The sequence below is a fragment of the Astatotilapia calliptera genome, chromosome 11 (assembly GCF_900246225.1).
Source record: "Astatotilapia calliptera chromosome 11, fAstCal1.2, whole genome shotgun sequence".
NCBI lineage: Eukaryota > Metazoa > Chordata > Actinopteri > Cichliformes > Cichlidae > Astatotilapia > Astatotilapia calliptera.
Window position 1 is genome coordinate 210,583 of NC_039312.1, and position 17,167 is coordinate 227,749.

The 17,167-nt window shown below is 40.5% G+C and overlaps 1 protein-coding gene across 10 annotated transcripts in view; it reads right to left on the reverse strand.

The window, feature by feature from the left end:
* Positions 1 to 17,167, reverse strand: part of adgrb1a (adhesion G protein-coupled receptor B1a) — a 208,475-nt gene that overhangs the window by 152,648 nt on the left and 38,660 nt on the right. For all 10 annotated transcript variants that reach the window (XM_026184581.1, XM_026184582.1, XM_026184584.1 and 7 more), the window contains one exon: positions 6,595 to 7,498. In XM_026184581.1, the coding sequence (XP_026040366.1) occupies positions 6,595 to 7,330 (736 nt within the window). In that variant the 5' untranslated portion in view covers positions 7,331 to 7,498. The remainder of the gene's footprint in view (positions 1 to 6,594; positions 7,499 to 17,167) is intronic.

The following is a 17,167-nucleotide window of genomic DNA, read 5'->3' on the forward strand; positions in this document are numbered from 1 at the left end:
CTGCAGGTAGAACAACCTCTACACCAGAACACAGCATTTCTCTGCCATCTCGTTTCAGTTTATTCCTACCCACACGGCGCCCCTGTAGAGAACACCACACCTCATTCTCCACTCATTGTCACACAGATACACAAAATCACCATTACCCTCTGTCGCAGTCAGCCACCCACACCCAGTCACAAGGTGCCATTTTCTGGCGAGACGTTTCACCATGAATGTGTGTTTGCATGCTTTATGCAACACACAAGTGCATGCACAGATGTATGCATTAATGAATATGGGTGTAAAGAAGAAAGAAGAGTTAATGCATTATCTCTGCTTTAGAATTCCTCCCTGCTCCTATGGAGGTGGGCTGGAAATCCCTTAGGTTAGCAACAATGTGCTTCAGCCACGCAGAAGCATGCAGAGGCACAGCGCTCACATTCATCTTCCTAACCCACAGCCGGCCTGCCAGCAACAGAAGAAAAAAGTGCCAAGCAGGAGGCTCCAAAGGTATTTCTTCTTCACTTTGTGTCCACATGTTGTCACTTTTTTAGACATTCTGGCCTTTTATTATTTCTTTAGCCATCCATCACAATCAATACACCAGACAGCAGTGATTAGGGTGTGATAAGAGTTGTGGAATTGATGAGTTGGTGATTCTGGCAGTTGAAGCAGTAAACTTAAAAAAAGGAAAGGGCAAAAATGAAAAAAAAAAAGAAAAAAAGTTTCGAGTCTGATTTCACTTCTGTCAACTTGTTATATGAATGCAGTAATCTTTATTACTGCCTTTGGACATCATCTGTTAACCCATCTGATCTCTAGCTGGTAGGGATCAGCTACCAATGGATTTATCGGGCCAATGTAAATATAAACCATACAAGTTTATTACAGCTACTCACGCTTGGTATTTTTCCATATACAAATACCCTACACTTCAACTGAAAGAAAATACAATTATCTGGAAAATACTCCTGGTTAAAAGTGGTAAGCACCTCTCAGTCTACCCAGAGACAGCAAGGAGAGATAAAACAGAGTCGTCACTGATAACGTTGGAGCGGACATTTATGAGTTTTTTGTAACTAATTTTTCCCAGTGACAGACTGACAAACCTTTCTGGGTTGTAGTCTGCATCTGACTGTATGACAGCTGAAATCGGCTCAAGGCCATCTGTGCCCCTAAGCTGAGTAAATGATTTATGAGGAGTCTTTCATTATTGGTGACAACCCCCATCCCCAACCTCTGAATCTTGGAGAACATCAAACAGGACTTTTTGGGGGGGAACAAAATGTAAACAGTTAATTTTATGGATATTTATGCAGCTGAAAGTTTTAGTCCAGAGAAGAAGACAGACCGATAAAGCTGACAAATGCACAAATCTACTTACTAATCCTTAGTAAAATGTCCCTCACGTTTCACCAGTGCAACCAACATTAGTAATTACTATGGTATTACCCAGTAGTGAGGAAGGACAGATTGATTTATTTAACATTTGTTTAACATGATCAAGTGCACAAGTGACTGCAAGAGAGTTCGAGTTGCAATAGTTACATCAGTACACACTAGCATTGTAACAAAACACGTGCCTTGAAGCAGATCCATCCACAGTAATGGTTTTTGATGAATTCTAAGAAGAAATGCAACTTTTGAATAATTCATTTTCAGATCTAGCATAACATTGCGTGGATAAATTGATGAATTTTGTATTAAGATGTTCTGTAATATTGATTTCAGACCTGAACATTTTCAGTTGGGTTACACTGTGACTGAGCCACCTCTCTGTGTCTTGGTGCAGAGTGCTTTCCATCTGTGACACCGTGTCCTTGTTTGGTTATTTTTCAAGCCTTTCTGCTTTATTAAATATTTCACGCTTGAAAATTGAAAAGCTGAAAGTGAGAGTGCATGATGTGCAACCAAGGTCACGACTCAGATGATCACATGGCATCACAGAGGACTTGCCTTTGTTGTCCTTCCCTTCAGTTAACTTTATTGGGCACTTCTGGCACTTTCTCAAATGTGTCTCTTTTGTTCAAATTGAGTCATGTGCTTTCTCATCTCTTCACATCGCTCCAATACATCCTTTAATCACTCACTGCCTCCCCTGCTGTCCACTGAGGGCTAACAAATGAATCCTTTCACACTGCCACCACACATGCACAACCACTTATTGGAGTTCTACCAAAATGGAATTTCAGGGACAATATCACTGCAGTGAAGCTACCGACAGGCATCATTTTTGTTGCAAAACCTTTAACTTTGACCGCTTGAATATTACAACATTCCAAAAATAGCCCTGAAGTCATCAGTCCTCTCATCTTAAAGGTTGAGGATTTCTCACATAGTGCAGAAGCAGCAAGTTTCCTATGTGTAAAACACAGACTCCTAACCGTTCCTGTGTTAGGACATTTAGATTTCAGAATAACATTTTCTCTCTAAACTGAGGAAGCTCATACCTCATACCAATATTCATGGTCACAGGGAAAGTGAGACTCTCTCAGATTGACATCCTTTCTACTCTGGATCAAAAGGCCACATCCCAGTCACTACAGTTTAAGAGCTTTCTATTAATGATAGTGTTGACATAGTAGTGTGATTGCTAGAGGCCAGCCACACTCATTTGTCATCGAGTTTGAACAGAAGGAACTATCGATGGGAGTTGAATGCACAAATAAAAAGAGGCATCAATAGCACTCGCTTCTGCAATTTCCTTGTTAATCTTTTCTTTAAACATCTTTAAAACGATCATTAATCACACCCTTTTTTTATTATAGCCTCTTTCAAATGAGACCAACAGCATACATATGACAAAAAACAAAACAGTCCCAGTGAAAGCCCAGTACAGTCGGATGGGCGGCTCACAGTCCATTAATCTCACAGTTCCTGAATCTGATCCACACCATAGAGGGTGGCGTCAAGATGACAAAAACATTCATTAATGCATCTTTTCATTTTGAAACCACTGAATTACAGCCCACATCTGGAGCAGATTTGGTGATTTATGGTTGTTTCCCCCTGTTCAAATGTAGTCAACCAAATCAAGCTTTGAATGCAGGACAAAGGCTAGGACGATGAAAAATAAGGAGAGAAAAATGGCCACATACACATCCACAAAAAGAGCCTGGATAAGAATGACTACATAAACGATTTTGGAAATGGCGTAGAGAAAGTTTCCAGATTAAAACTAACATCGTTATAGTCTGCAGTGATGCAATAATATATATTTGGTGGCATTGCTTTGTTCTGATAATGCCCCACCTTCTCATATGCATACATAGAAAGCCAAAGTCAGGGAGGGAACAGCAACACAGAGCAGAGCAGCCACCAGTAACACCAGACACAATGACAGATACAGCATGAAAGGTGAGGGAAGTAGCAAAGTGACTTCATAAGCAGCTGCTTAGAAAGGGTGTCCTATATAAAACTTGATGTGTAGAAACGTGACCGCTGAGCCACCTTTTCCTAAATAAAAGTCTTACACACCTGCCAAATAAAACATCAATTCCAAAAAAGTTAGGACTGTATGCAAAATGTAAATCGAAGTAGAGTGTAGAGTTTGCACATCTCAGAAACCCATATTTTATTTAACACATATACAGCAGATTGGGCTGAAGGAAAACACTTTGCCCAACCTGTTGTTTAGCTCATTTTGGCGCCTGGACTCTTCTGCTATGAATCAGTGATGCAGACTTTTGAATTGAGCACTGAAAACAACACAGGATCTATGTTTTCTAAAAATAAGATTTAAAATTTGATTTGTCCTTAGCACACAGAGATTCCTCCAGATTTTCATAATCAAAGTCATCACAATTTTACATTACTGTTAGTATGAACAGAATTATGAAATTGTTCCACAAACTGTTTTAGATACAGTTTGTTGAAATTCATTGCAACAAACTGCATGTGTTCAACTGTAGTGAAATATCTATTAAATTTAATTCGTTGTCTTTACTGCAGAGAAACTCTCCCTCTCAGAGATGCTCTTTTTGCTATTGACCTGTTGCTAGTTAACCTAATTGACAAGAAGAATTTCCATCAGCTTTTTTCTTTTTAATAGCACTTATTTTTCCAGTCTTTTGTGCCAACTATTTTCAGACAGGTTGCTGTCATATTTTTCAAGACAGTTAAATATCCAAGTTTAAACATTTCATATTTTTTGTATTTTCTATTGTGATGATAATATGGGTTTATAAGCTATGCTGATTAGTGCATTATCTTTTGGTTTATATTTCAAACCCAAATTTTTAGGAATCGCTGTTGTCTGAAGATCGATAACTACTTTTTTTTTTACTGGCAAATCTGTGAAATGCAGATATGTAACAATTAAGGTGTGAGACTTGTGTTTTTTATTGTACAGTTGTGTTTTAATAAGAGTTTGCTGCTTCTAGGGCAGTAAGGGTTAAAAGTGGGGTAAGATTATTCTTACTTATACTAAATTTAACTTCAAGGCAATCATCATTTGCATTTGTATCGAAATACAAACCTCCCCTGATGAAAATCTGATGAATTCCACACCCACCTTCTGCCTTCTGCTTAACTACACAATAAATAAGCTATTTCCTGCAGTACCACTAAACAGTAACTCTGCGAGGTAAAATGCAATGTGCAATGTTGGATTATGTTTTGACTGCGAACAGCACACACTGAGATTGTACAGCTACCCATAGGAGGCAGCAGATAACAGCTCTCAAACACTGCAAAGAGTGGGCTTTGCATAAATTTTTAATTTACAAGAATTAAAGGATTACAAGCTACCAGGACAATCAGATAAATTCCCTTTTTCTTTGTAGTTTTACTTTGGTGACCTTTTATGCTTATGGCTGTATGAGGACAAGGAAATGCTTCAGAACCCTCTATAAGAAGCCAAACTCCTCATCTAGGATCCATCCGCTAGACATGAGCAAAGCTTGTGTGCTGCTGGACAGGACCTTCCACACACCTGCAGAGAGGAGTGAAGGAAGCTGGAACACAGATTATAATCTAGGAAGTCTTTGGTTACTGAGGGTCCTGAGACTACAAAGGTCTAACTGCAAACAACATTTATCCTAATCAAGCCTCGTCCATCTCAAATATCTCACCTCTCAGCTCACCTCTCAGCCTCTATACTTTCCTTTATCCTCCCCTAACCTCTCTCTCTCATCTCTATGCCTATTGTCTTTCCTTCATCCATCATTCACAGCCATCACCCCTCTGGTTCCCTCTTTGCTGCGCAGTTGGCCATAACCATCTGACAGTCCGACCTTTTCACACAGAATCTATTACATCTCCCCAGCCACTCTTTATCTTCATCTTCCAATTCACTCTACCAGTCACCAATCCAACCAAATATTCACAGACTGCTTGCCTCCTCCATTTGAGGTCTCACACAGTTCCAATGTCACTCTTTCACTCTGAACATAGGATTATCATCTATGAGATGCTTTGCCAGGATGGGCTGAAGCAAACAGGGAGAAAAGCCGTAATGTGTCCTTCTTTATCGCCACAGAAGCCAACAGTGGATGTTATATTTATTTTTTATTTTTCACACCTTAAGGCACAAACAGCCCACACCCCACTGATGAGCACCATAAGCAGGATTATATAAGGATGATAACTAGCGAAGAGGAGGCTGGAGCGGCAAGGGGATATTAGCTGCTTCGGAGACTGGAGGAGGATAAGGCACGAGATACCCACCACAACATCTTCTCTGCTTGGTTGGCTTCCCACGACTGGCTCAGTATCAGCCCACTATCAGCCTGGGGAGGGAAAGATGGGGAGGCAGCAATGGTGGCTCAGAGGAGAAGTGGGAGGAGGAGGGCCAAGGAAATAAGGCCACAGGCTGATTAGGAAAAGTAAGTGAGGGAACAGAGAAAAAAGAGAGATAGATGGAGGAAAGGTTAGGGGGTTGAAATGGAGGGGGTGAGAAATGTTCCATCCCTCTGGCCATAGTCCTGATGAAGCCGGGATAGAGATGTCAGGCCACATCCTGTCTGCTGGGGGGGGGGGGGGGGGGGGGGACTGGGTTCAAGCAGCAGACAATTACACTTCAAGCCACAGGCCCTCAGCCAGCCCAATGCATTTTTGTCTTTCTCTCCATCTCTCTTCCTCTTTGCTCCCCCTCCCCCCAGCTCTGAGTATCCTCAAAGCTATCCAGTATCAGCACCACTTGATTCTCCTCTGTTCCCAAAAGCTTCCTGGAGGCCGATCAAATGTCTCTTTCTGGACCGCAGAAGGATGAAATATGGTGCAAGGTCACAGATCTTGCTTACATCAGATGACACCTTAAACCTTCCATTTGCCTCTTTCTCCCTTCTATAGCCAGTGCACTCGAGGACAATTGTTCTCACTTTTCACAAATAATACATATTTTCTCCAGCTTGATTGCCACTGAAGATGTCATTTTGATGTCACTCTCCATTACTTTGGAGGGAGCACCATGTTAAACACCACTGATGACCTACTGAGGTTCAGCCACAGACCAATCTAGTGCAAATAGTTTGTTGAAAGCATTCCTTGTTTCTCCTCATTTTACAGGAAGGCAGGGATTTTTTGGGAAGAGATGCAGTTGATATTTTAACAGTGAATCAACGGCAATCAAATACTTTTAGCAAAAACAACCGCGAACGCATTTCTACTTACCATTTATCTCAACATCTTTTCCACTCTCTTTCACACTGGGTAAACAGTTTTCAAGATAAACTCCATTGTGATAGCAGCTATCACCCTCACTCAGTAGTGGTGGCTGGTCCCAGCATAAACATGGAGTCTGCATGATGCCACAGGGTCTGTTGGATGTACTGGAGGTTAAACAGTCCTCAAGCCACTGGCACAGCATCTGACAGGCTGCCATGCTAGGGTTGCGCTTCCCCACCACCAGATACTCTGTCTTGAAATCTCCATTTCCCTCTGTGATTGCCATATCAGCCCTAGGATGTCCTTTCCTCATTTGTAGGAACTGTTTCCCAGCCTCCAGGAAGGCCACAGGCGCAGATGTATCACAAAGCCTCACAACTTCATCAAAACTCTCCATGCCCAGGTAGGTGCGTGTAGTCTCCAGGAAGGAATCATACTGGAATGTGCGAAGCTGCTGCGCCATACAGTGCTGAGTGGGTTTAGTCACTTTGATGAAGATTGTGTAGCGTCGTGGATCGGGGTTCTGTAGGGTCCAGGAACAAGGCACGGCGGGAAACACTGAAGAAGACAGGAAAAAGCCAAAAAAGCGGCTTTGGACTACTGTGGAACACAAATCAGACTCTGGGCCAGAGGGGGCTGCATGACAACAACCCCTCATCAGCAGAAAAAGGGCAATATGCAAGAATAGCATTGGGAGTGGCCACCTTGCCTTGCCAGGAACCAGAAGAAGAATGCTTGTCATGGTGTGTGGATAAATAGAAGGAGACACCTCTCTCTGACTGTGGATGAGTCAACTTCCAGCTCAGTGTGGTGAGGAAAGAAGAAGGAAGAGGAGGGGGAGTATAGATTCTTTCAAAAACGCAGTAACTGGCCCATGGCTGCGTCAGTCGACCCTGAGAGTCACAGGAACCTGCAAACAGAGAAAGGACAAGATATAAATCTGATCACACAATGGTACTGGATTATACTTATTCTGTTTATCTGCATGATGAGAAATCTCACTCAGCTATTATTGTTTATGCTGCAAAATGAGAACGACTGTGGTGACTTGGGCTCTGTAGACAAACAAGAAGACGAACAGCAGCAGATGGAAGGAGGGAAGCTGTGATTTAGTTTAAGTTTTTCTTCATTATGTGAGTTCAAATTGGTCTCCTCCTGAGAGACAACTGTTTTCCTCATATGTCTGCTCCCATATTTCATCCGGCAGCACATTAATTTGTCCAATTATAAGACTATTAATTACAAAAAAGTCAACACCTGCAGTCATTCATTAATCCACTTTATCAGGGCCCAGCAACAGACAGAAATGCTATGATCACTACTTGTACTTGTGTTTGCTTATTAAAGCCAGAACAATTACCTTATGTATTGCTGTCTGAGACACTTTGGAGTGTATTCCACTTTTGACCCATTTCTTCTTTTAAACTCTTCTCTCGCTCTCTCTCTCTGTCTGTCTTTTTTTACATTATATGAAGGACTGCGTTTCACTGAGTAGCTTTGCTGCTTTTAGTAGTTAAAGATCAGTACTACCATATTGACATGCTGTGATGTGGAAAACAGCTTTAGAATGGTAAACGGCATCATTCAGATTTACATTGCTTTATTCCTCTTGTAGTGAAAATTAAATCGTTTCAGCTGAGTGAACAAATTAACTTCAAATGGGTGCTTTATAGGAAATTGTTGAATCCATTGTTTAAGGTGTTCTATGAAAAACAAAAGGCAGAATGTTCAAGGGAGATCTGAACAAAGAAACAACACAATAACATGAAGACATGACGAAAACAGGTTCAACTGATAGAAGTTTGAAGAAAGTGATAGAAATGTGTTCGGCAACCTTCAAGTGTAAGTTGCAAAAACTTTCATATACATTTCACGGTATTTTGTGTTCTAGCAGTCAAAAGGAAAGCAGTTGCTGTTTGTCATAAACCCCCAGACTGACCCAGCAAATATTCAAAATTTTATTATAAAAACTATAAAAAGAAAAGGCAACACTATTGGCAATATTCTGCTTTCTGAAACACAATGAATATAAACCTATTGTGGTATTTTTGTGGCTATAGTTTAGATCCATGGAAAATGACAAATTTTTCTTTTTCTTACATTTTATTTTGCCTCTATATCACCAAAGTGGATTTTAAATCAAATGTCAATATGCAATTAAACAGCAAACCTTCAACTTTAATTCAAGGGGTTTAACAAAAGTCATGTTTTAAGGATTTAGGAATTAAAGCTATTTTTAAAGATAGTCCTCCATTTTCAGAACTTCAACAGTAACTGGACAAATGAACATAGATTTGCATGTAAGGATTGGTTTAAATGGATGAAAATCCTTGGCAATGACTGCCTGAAGTCTGGAAATCACGGACATCACCAAATGCTGTTTCCTCCCTTGAAATGTTCTGCCAGGTCCTTACTGAAGCCGCTTTTAGATGCTGCTGCTGCTTGTTTGTGGGTTTCAGTTTTGTCATCAGTAACTGAAAAGCACGCTCTGCTTGACTGAGATCGTGTGACTGAGAAACTCTTGGGTTGCTTTTGTAGTTTTCTTTGGGTCGTAATCCATTTGCACTATAAAATGCCATCTGATTTGTCTGAACTTCAGCAGAAAGTGTAACCCTGTACACTTCAGAATTTATCCCACTACTTCTATCAGCAGTAGCATAGCACTGTTCCACTGGCAGCCATGAATGCCCATGCCCATAAGATTACCTGTTAAACATGGTGGAGGCAATGTGTAATGCTTTGGCTCAATGTGTGTTCTTTTCCTTCTCCATACTTTTCTCTATCATTCTGGCACAAGTGCATCTTGGTTTTATCTGTTCAAACATTTTATTTCAAAGCTGGGTGACTCCGTTCAGATGTTTTGTGCCAAAATCTGCGCTGGCCCTGGTGTTCTTGAGTGTAGCTGGCATTTTGCGCCCTGTCTGGATGCATACATAGCAGTTGCAAAATCACAGACTTAAGATAATGAGAACCAATTTCTCAGATGTAAATTCAAACAACAACAAGGTAAATATGGCACTATAAATTGATAGCAGGCACAACTGGATCTCTGTCGTGGACCTCAATATGGATTTCACATAGAGAGATCCTGACAGCAATTTTGTTTAGTGTAGCCAAGGAAACTAGCACAATGTGAAACCTGTGCCGGATTAATCAAAATGACCTGTGTGTGTCTGTGTTTGTCTATAGGGAGGCTTGAAGTGGGATAGCATTAAAGATACAGTAAGCTGTTGGGACTCAATAAAGATGAGCTATTATAACAAATGAAACACAATCTAAACAGAAAATTTAGAAAGCGGTCTGTAGTGTCTCTACAGAATGGAGTTTCATTTCCAAGCAATGTTAATTAAGCAAACCATAATCAACCTATACAGCTGGCATTGTCAAACAAGAGCATTTTTTCTTTGACGATAAAAATGAAGCCACTCCGAACAGCTTTGGAACTTCACAGATCTCAGATCACTGTAGTAAATAAATGATGAAGATGATGATTTGTACAGAAGAAAAAGAAATGCTTTTATATTTCATGGTGTATTTTAAATGCTTTGTGTAGCAACTTTATAGCTGCCCGTTAAATTAGGAGAGATACAATAAGCTGATTTAACCACACAAAATGACCACACTCCCTTACATCTGTTTTTTTTAGTTCCAAAAGAGGAAGAGAAGCCAATTTTAAAAAGTAGGCATTTCTCCAAATCCTGAAATAGCAGAAATTTCTGTATATTAACAGCATATGAACACCCTTAAAAACTTTATGTTGCTAATCATTGTTCATCCGTGGCTACTGCAATCTGTATTCTTGGATTGTCACTCGTGACATACTGGACTTTCCTACATTTGTCAGCATTCCTTTGAACAGAACATTTGAGATAAGTTTTTTCAAAGTTGAGTTCAAGGGTGTAAATTAAAAAAAACAACCCTCTGATTTGGCAAAATATCAATCTTTAAAATTACTAAAGATTTACTATTAGTAATTGGGGTTCTTTTTTTAGCCTTTTTATGGATGTTAAAAGATTTATAACTAAATGGTGCTCCTCTGGTGCAGTGATTCTTCTAGTCTCCTTTCATCTTGCCGTTGCTCACACCTTGTCCTGTTTCACCTTGTTTTTTCCTGTCTCATCCTGGTGGCTCTCTAATTTCACCAATCTCTTTCACTAGACAAACCTGACATGAGTGAATTAAATCAACGTTTAATGGAGGATAAAGACCTGGTATTGACAGCTCCACCTCTTCTTTCTCCAACCCCTCATTCACCCACCCATTTTTCCAACTCCTCCTGCTCTTAACAAATCTTATTACCCAATGCACAGCTGCCTGTTCATGTCAAAACTCCCCTCATTACTAGGGATGGGTATTGATAAGATTTTCATGATTACGATTCCATTTTCGATTCTGTTTAATGATTCGATTCTCTTATCGATTCTTTTTAAAAAAGGAGAACACTAAGGTCGATTAGCTTAGAACTTTGTTTTATATCTTCTCTTTGAACAAGATAGAAATGTAGGAGTAACATGGCCTTACAAACCCAGCAGTGAGATCTTAAGAGATCCAGCCTACGGCTCATCAATGGGGTGTCACAGGGTCCCCAGGAAAAAAAATTGTAAATGTAAAATAATAAAATAAATATTCTTCTGTAGCAATAACCAAGTATAACATAAATTATTCTGTAGCAATTACACAAGAATATCCAGTAATGTCCCTTTTACCACAAACTTAGTCACTGCTCGGTGACATTCGTCTATCCTGGCCTGAAAGGAGACGCTACCGGTAGACTGCAGTGAGAACTGCCAGCATCTGAGCCAGGCTCTGTCTGTCTCTCTCATCATGGTCACCTAAATGCACAGTAATGGCAGGTTTTGTAATAAGGCAGAACGCGCTAACATAATATGCACTGTTAGTTGATTATTTACCTTAATTAACGGGAGAGGACGTGCAAACGATTGAGATTCACGAGTCCGGAGCGGAATTAAAAACATGACATTCATTTAAGGTTATCGTGTGTTTTGTGAACAAATGCTTTTGCATATTTGTAGTGTTTCCTCCCTTAAATGAAGTATCTACTTTGCAAGTATTGCAAGTTGCCCTGTTGTCATCAGTTCTCGTAAAGTATGATCAAACTTTTGAGTGTTTGAGCCGCTTAGGCGCCGTGTTTTCTGCCAGTTAAATGACGCTCCGTAACGTGGTGACGTCATTCGGGGCGACTGGAATCAATAAGGGAATCGTTTGCAAAAATGGCAAACAATTCCAATGAATTGAAACAGTGGGAACCGGTTCTTAACAAGAACCGGTTTTCGATACCCATCCATTTCTTCAAACCCCAGCACTGGCACACACACAGACCCCATACTGTCACATATCGATCTTTGTGTTTGAAAAACTTGCAGACCCAGAGCAGCTATTAACACACTTTCAACTACTGGTGTAAAGAAGAATAAGATATGGCAGTGAAAGAAATCAGAGTTGAGGATTAATCTCATTGTTTCCTGTCAATTAATCAATACACCCCTTTGAATCTCTTCTTTTACATGCTGCATTATGGACAGGGAGTGTTTTATCTTCCCACAGAATAACAGAACAAGATACGGACACTGGTTTTCTTAGGCATTCTCTAAATTCGCAAACTTTAGCAATGGTGACACAGAAAATGGGGTATTTAAATAATTTATGTATTTTTAAAGCTTGTTTCTTCGTTTGGTAGAAGTAATAATACATTCAATGAAAAGTGGTCCAGTGTGTAATGGTTAAGCCCATTTTCTTTCTTATGTCTTATGTATGAGCATGAAAAGCACACAGATATGGCAGAATAGAACCAAAACATAAAGATTCATGACTTGACATAATATTCAAATCTACAGTGGTGTGAAAAGTGTTTGCCCGCTTCCTGATTTCCTATTTGTTGTATGTTCGTCACACTTAAATGTTCAGATCATTACATTAACTGTGGTGTATTACATCTTTGAAAAGTTGAGTTTAATTTCTCTAGCCATTACTGCCACACCTGTTCTCTATCAAGAACTCACTTAAAAGGATGCGCCTGACAATATGTGGAGTAGACCAAAAGACCCTCAAAAATCAGACATCATGGTGTGGCCCAAGGAAATTCAGGAACAAATGAGAAACAAAGTCATTGCAATCAGCTGGTCTGGAAAAGATTATAAAGCCATTTCTAAAGCTGTGGGACTCCAGCAAACCACAGTGACAGCCATTATCCACAAATGGTGAAAACATGGAAAAGTGATGAACCTTCCCAGGAGAGTTCAGCTGACCAAATTTACTCCAATAGCGCAGTGACGACTCATTCAAGAGGTCACAAAGCCCCAGAACAACATGCTAAAGACTGCAGACCTCACTTGCCTCAGTTAAGGTTCATGACATCGTCATAATAAAGAGACTGCGCAAAAAATGGCCTGCATGCCAAAGTTCCAAGACCAAAATCACTGCTCAGCAAAAGGAACATAAAGGCTCATCTCAGTTTTTCCAAAAACATCATGATGATCCCCAAGAATTTTGGAAAAATACTTTGTTGCGAGACAAAAGTTACATCTGGTATAAAAGTAACACAGCATTTCAGAAAATGAGTGTCCGGCTATCTGTTCGTGACCTCAAGCTGAAGCACAGTTGGGTTCTGCAGCAGGACAATCATCCAAAACACATCAGCACATTCACCTCTGAATGGCTTAAGAAAAACAAAATGAAGGACTTTGAAGTGGCTTAGTCAATGTTCTGACCTGAATCTGATTGAGAAGCTTTTTAAGGCGGTTCGAGCATGAACTGCCTTAAAAAGGCCTGGTTTCAATGTGATGCCCCCCGGCTTTTCTGTCACTCTTCACTGCACTCTGTAATAAAGCTGAAAAAGACCAACAAAATAAAGGTACCAGGTACAGATAATTACTTGCATTCCTGAACAGAAAAATTACTTGTTTAAAAGTCAGTAATGGCTGAATGTTGTGCTGGATTAATTTCTGACTTCCACTCAGCAGTCCAATATGGCGTCTTAAATTTGGGTATTAAAAAAAGTCAAATCATGTTGCCTAATAAATAACAATATAATTTTAGTTTTAAATAGGGTTTTGACCTATTTAGAAATTACTTGTCTTTTATTGTTTTTATGACAGGTGGTCTAATAAATTTGTTAAGCACTGTATGTTGACCTTAATACTTTGAAACTTTACTGTCGTATTATGACAGAAAAGCAAAACCTTCCCCCTCCAACAGCACATTTTGTAATTATTCACAGTTTCTGTTTAATATCTTGGCTTCTGGAGGTAATTTTTTGCCATCAGCATCAAACTCCCACCAAATCTGGCAGATATTTCAATTCACAGTGAAAGCTGCCAGTTCTTTAAGTGACACTCATATGTTTAGCAAATGCCCAAAGGAACACCGAAGGATTTATTTCCCTTTTTTTTTTTTTTACTTTTCCAAAAACAGAAGTTGCTAATTGATGACAATGCCTGTACAAGTATAGATTCAGTCCTGTACACCGCTAAAAGAGTATATCTGTATTCAGAGCAAAAAATGCTTTACTGGGTGCAAAATTTTGTATTCTGTAGTGTGGAATTATTCATTCCTTTCAGCCTGTGGCTAGCACAGCAAGCAATTAAAAGAACAAAGTTGTTGCATTAGCCAGCAACCTAGGAGCATGAATCCATGTAAACATGCCCAACAGGCTGAGTCTGTGAGCGAGTCAGAACAATGGCTCAATCAAAGGGAAGCCACAGTCCCTCAGACAGAAATGCATAGAGACAGAGAGAATGATGGAGACAGACAAAGAGAACACTGATGAGAAAATGATAGAGTCGCGTGGAGCATCAGTTCTCACATCAGCAGCACAGGGATTACAGGCTGATTAGCAGAGTACCTCTGGGACCTGCTGCCACACTGCCATTTAAACTACAAGGCAGAAAGCCACTGGCAGCTTTTCTCTTCTCTGTAGCAAAAATTGAGTAAAATTACTCTTCTGTGTCAGCAAATTCTTTCACATGCAAAATATGTCAGCAGGGACAACATTTCTCTGTCTTTATTTGGTGGATACAAAGCACCAAGGCTGTTCATTTCATGTATACAAGGCTCTTGTGAGCAATCACACACAGAAGAAATGGGGAAGGTGGGAATCACCTACAGTAAAGCAACTAGGGAAAATCCAAAATGAATTCAAACTTGTGCACCCAGTTACTGTTTTTTAAGTCATTAACGATCTATGCTCTACAATCATTCTATCACAGAAAAAGGAGAGAAATCATAGAAATTAAAGAAATCATTAAACGCCTAAAACTGCCTTCATGCGCATGATGAGTGGATGTTAACTTCTGACCACAACTGTGCATACATGAGAGGCAGTTTGTTCCGTGGTTAGACTTCCCTGACTGATACATTGTGAAGTCACAGGGTTGCAAAGAGATACTCTCCAGTAGCTACAATCATTTTGTGTAGTCAGTGGAGAGTGTGACGGTCTGTTTCCAAGATGAAGTGTCTGCCTAGAAGATAGTACTTCAATGACTCCACAGTCTATATCATTGGAAGACACTCCACTTTCTAGAGTGGAATATCTTTACTCTCTGTCGCACAGCTTTCTTCTGAAGAAAATAACTTGATGTCTTCCTCCATCCACCTCCTACAGCAGTACTGTCCCTATGCCCACTCTGCATTTAACCCATTCACTCAGTGAAGCAGTGGGCAGCCATTGGGCGCCAGGGGAGCAGTATGTAGGGACGGTACTTTGCTCAGGGATACCTCAGGGCAGCCGTTCAGTCGATTTGGACCTTCCGATCATGGGGCCACCACTACCTACTGAGCTATCCCTGTCCCTGAAAGGCCTTGTGAAATCCAGAGTGTGAAGAACTGAGTTGCCTGGGATGGCTGACTTCAGCTCAATGGAAACCCTGTCACGCATTTGTTAAGTCAGTGAGGGCTGTTGCTGTGAGCGAAATTGTACAGAAACATACACCTCCCTGTATGTGTCAGGGACTGGATAATCATGGATAGCGGAAAATGGAAAGCGGAGGAACGCCTTCCTCAGCTGAGTTTTGACTTGATACTCCACCAGCTTTTTTGCCGGTAGGGTGAAGTGAGCCACATGCTCTGCCCAGGTCTGGCTAGCTACCACCACGTCATCAAAGTACACTGCAGAAAAAAGAGTGGTGATAAACTTGCTTCTCCCCACTTTCCACTCTCTTCACTGATGCCAGATATTGGATAGGAATCTGACTTGGAGACAGAGTTGAGATATCTTTAGTCAATGCAGAGCCATCTACACCATAATTGGGTTGATGCTTCAAGTATCTGAATTGCCAAGAGTAGGTCAATCTCCTTCTTTAGCTGTGGCAACAGGCATTCAGAAATTCTGTAGAACTTTGTGCAGGGTAGAGTTTTGCCCCTCAGGGAGACTTCAACAGAGTTATAAAACTAACTTTTCTTATAACAATAGTGGATCAAGGTCTTATATCTTCCTACTGGGAAGCCTGGGCATGAGTAAGAGTTACTGAATCTTGCTCTGCTTTGCTTGTAGGAAATAATTCTTTTCCCTGTACTTCATACTTTAATTAAAATACTTGATGGGTTTTTCTTTCTTCCTATCAGATATGTAATATTATTTGACATTACCAAGGCATTTTGGTACACTGTAAGGCCCAGCCCATTTGGCCAGCAGCTTGCTGTCACTTGCATTGAGCAACAACAACACCTGCTGTCCTGGTTGGAAAGCCATTCCTTTGTTGTACCAGGTTTTCTGAGCTACTTTCATGTTCTGCTGTGCCAGTGTGGTCATTTTCTACAGTCTGTCTTTTATTTTCTGCACATAAGCCACAATATCCTCTCCATCTGCTCCTGGATGTTCTTATAATAAAAAGATAGCTCTTTCAGCAGGTCCCCTCTGAGCTCTCATGGTAACCAAACTTGAAACTGCAGATTCTGAGTGTATCTACAGACTCATTTCCTAATTTGAAGCAGCATTCAGATCTCCTTGATTTTCAATGTGTATCAGTGGAATCCCCACTGTAGGAAAATCTAGACCTAAAACAGGGCAGCTTGTTTGCTAAACCCACTGACAAGAGGAATGTCTGGCTACCTAGAGTCAAACAAACATCGGCCATGAAGTAATCCTTCTCATCACCACGGAAACAGCTTAGCCCTTTATAACTGGAACCCGTGTCTAAGAGTGTTTATGCTGGTCATTTACTAGTACAGGTGCTATGTTTACAGGTTCTGAGGACTGAATACAAAAGGGATGCCTTTCTCTGTGTAGTTCCCAGGCAGTCTAAGAAGCTTGGAAAGAAAAGTGTCTGGATTTCTTCGAGTTTCTTAAAGATGTTTCATCTGACTTCTGAGAAGCTTCTTCAGTTCTAAGAGCAATTGGTGGAGAGTCCCTGATTTTTAAGTCCCTAAGAGGGTCATGGACACAGATGGCTTCTTTCATTGTGAGAAATCCATACATGGATTCTTCCAATGTATCTGTCTATCTTTGAACAGAGGGGGTGGCTTGCGACACCAACTGTCTGGGATCTATAATCCACTTTTGAAATCTCTTCCCAGATGCCTTAATGCCCACTTACATCTTGGATCATTTGACCTCAGTATGTCA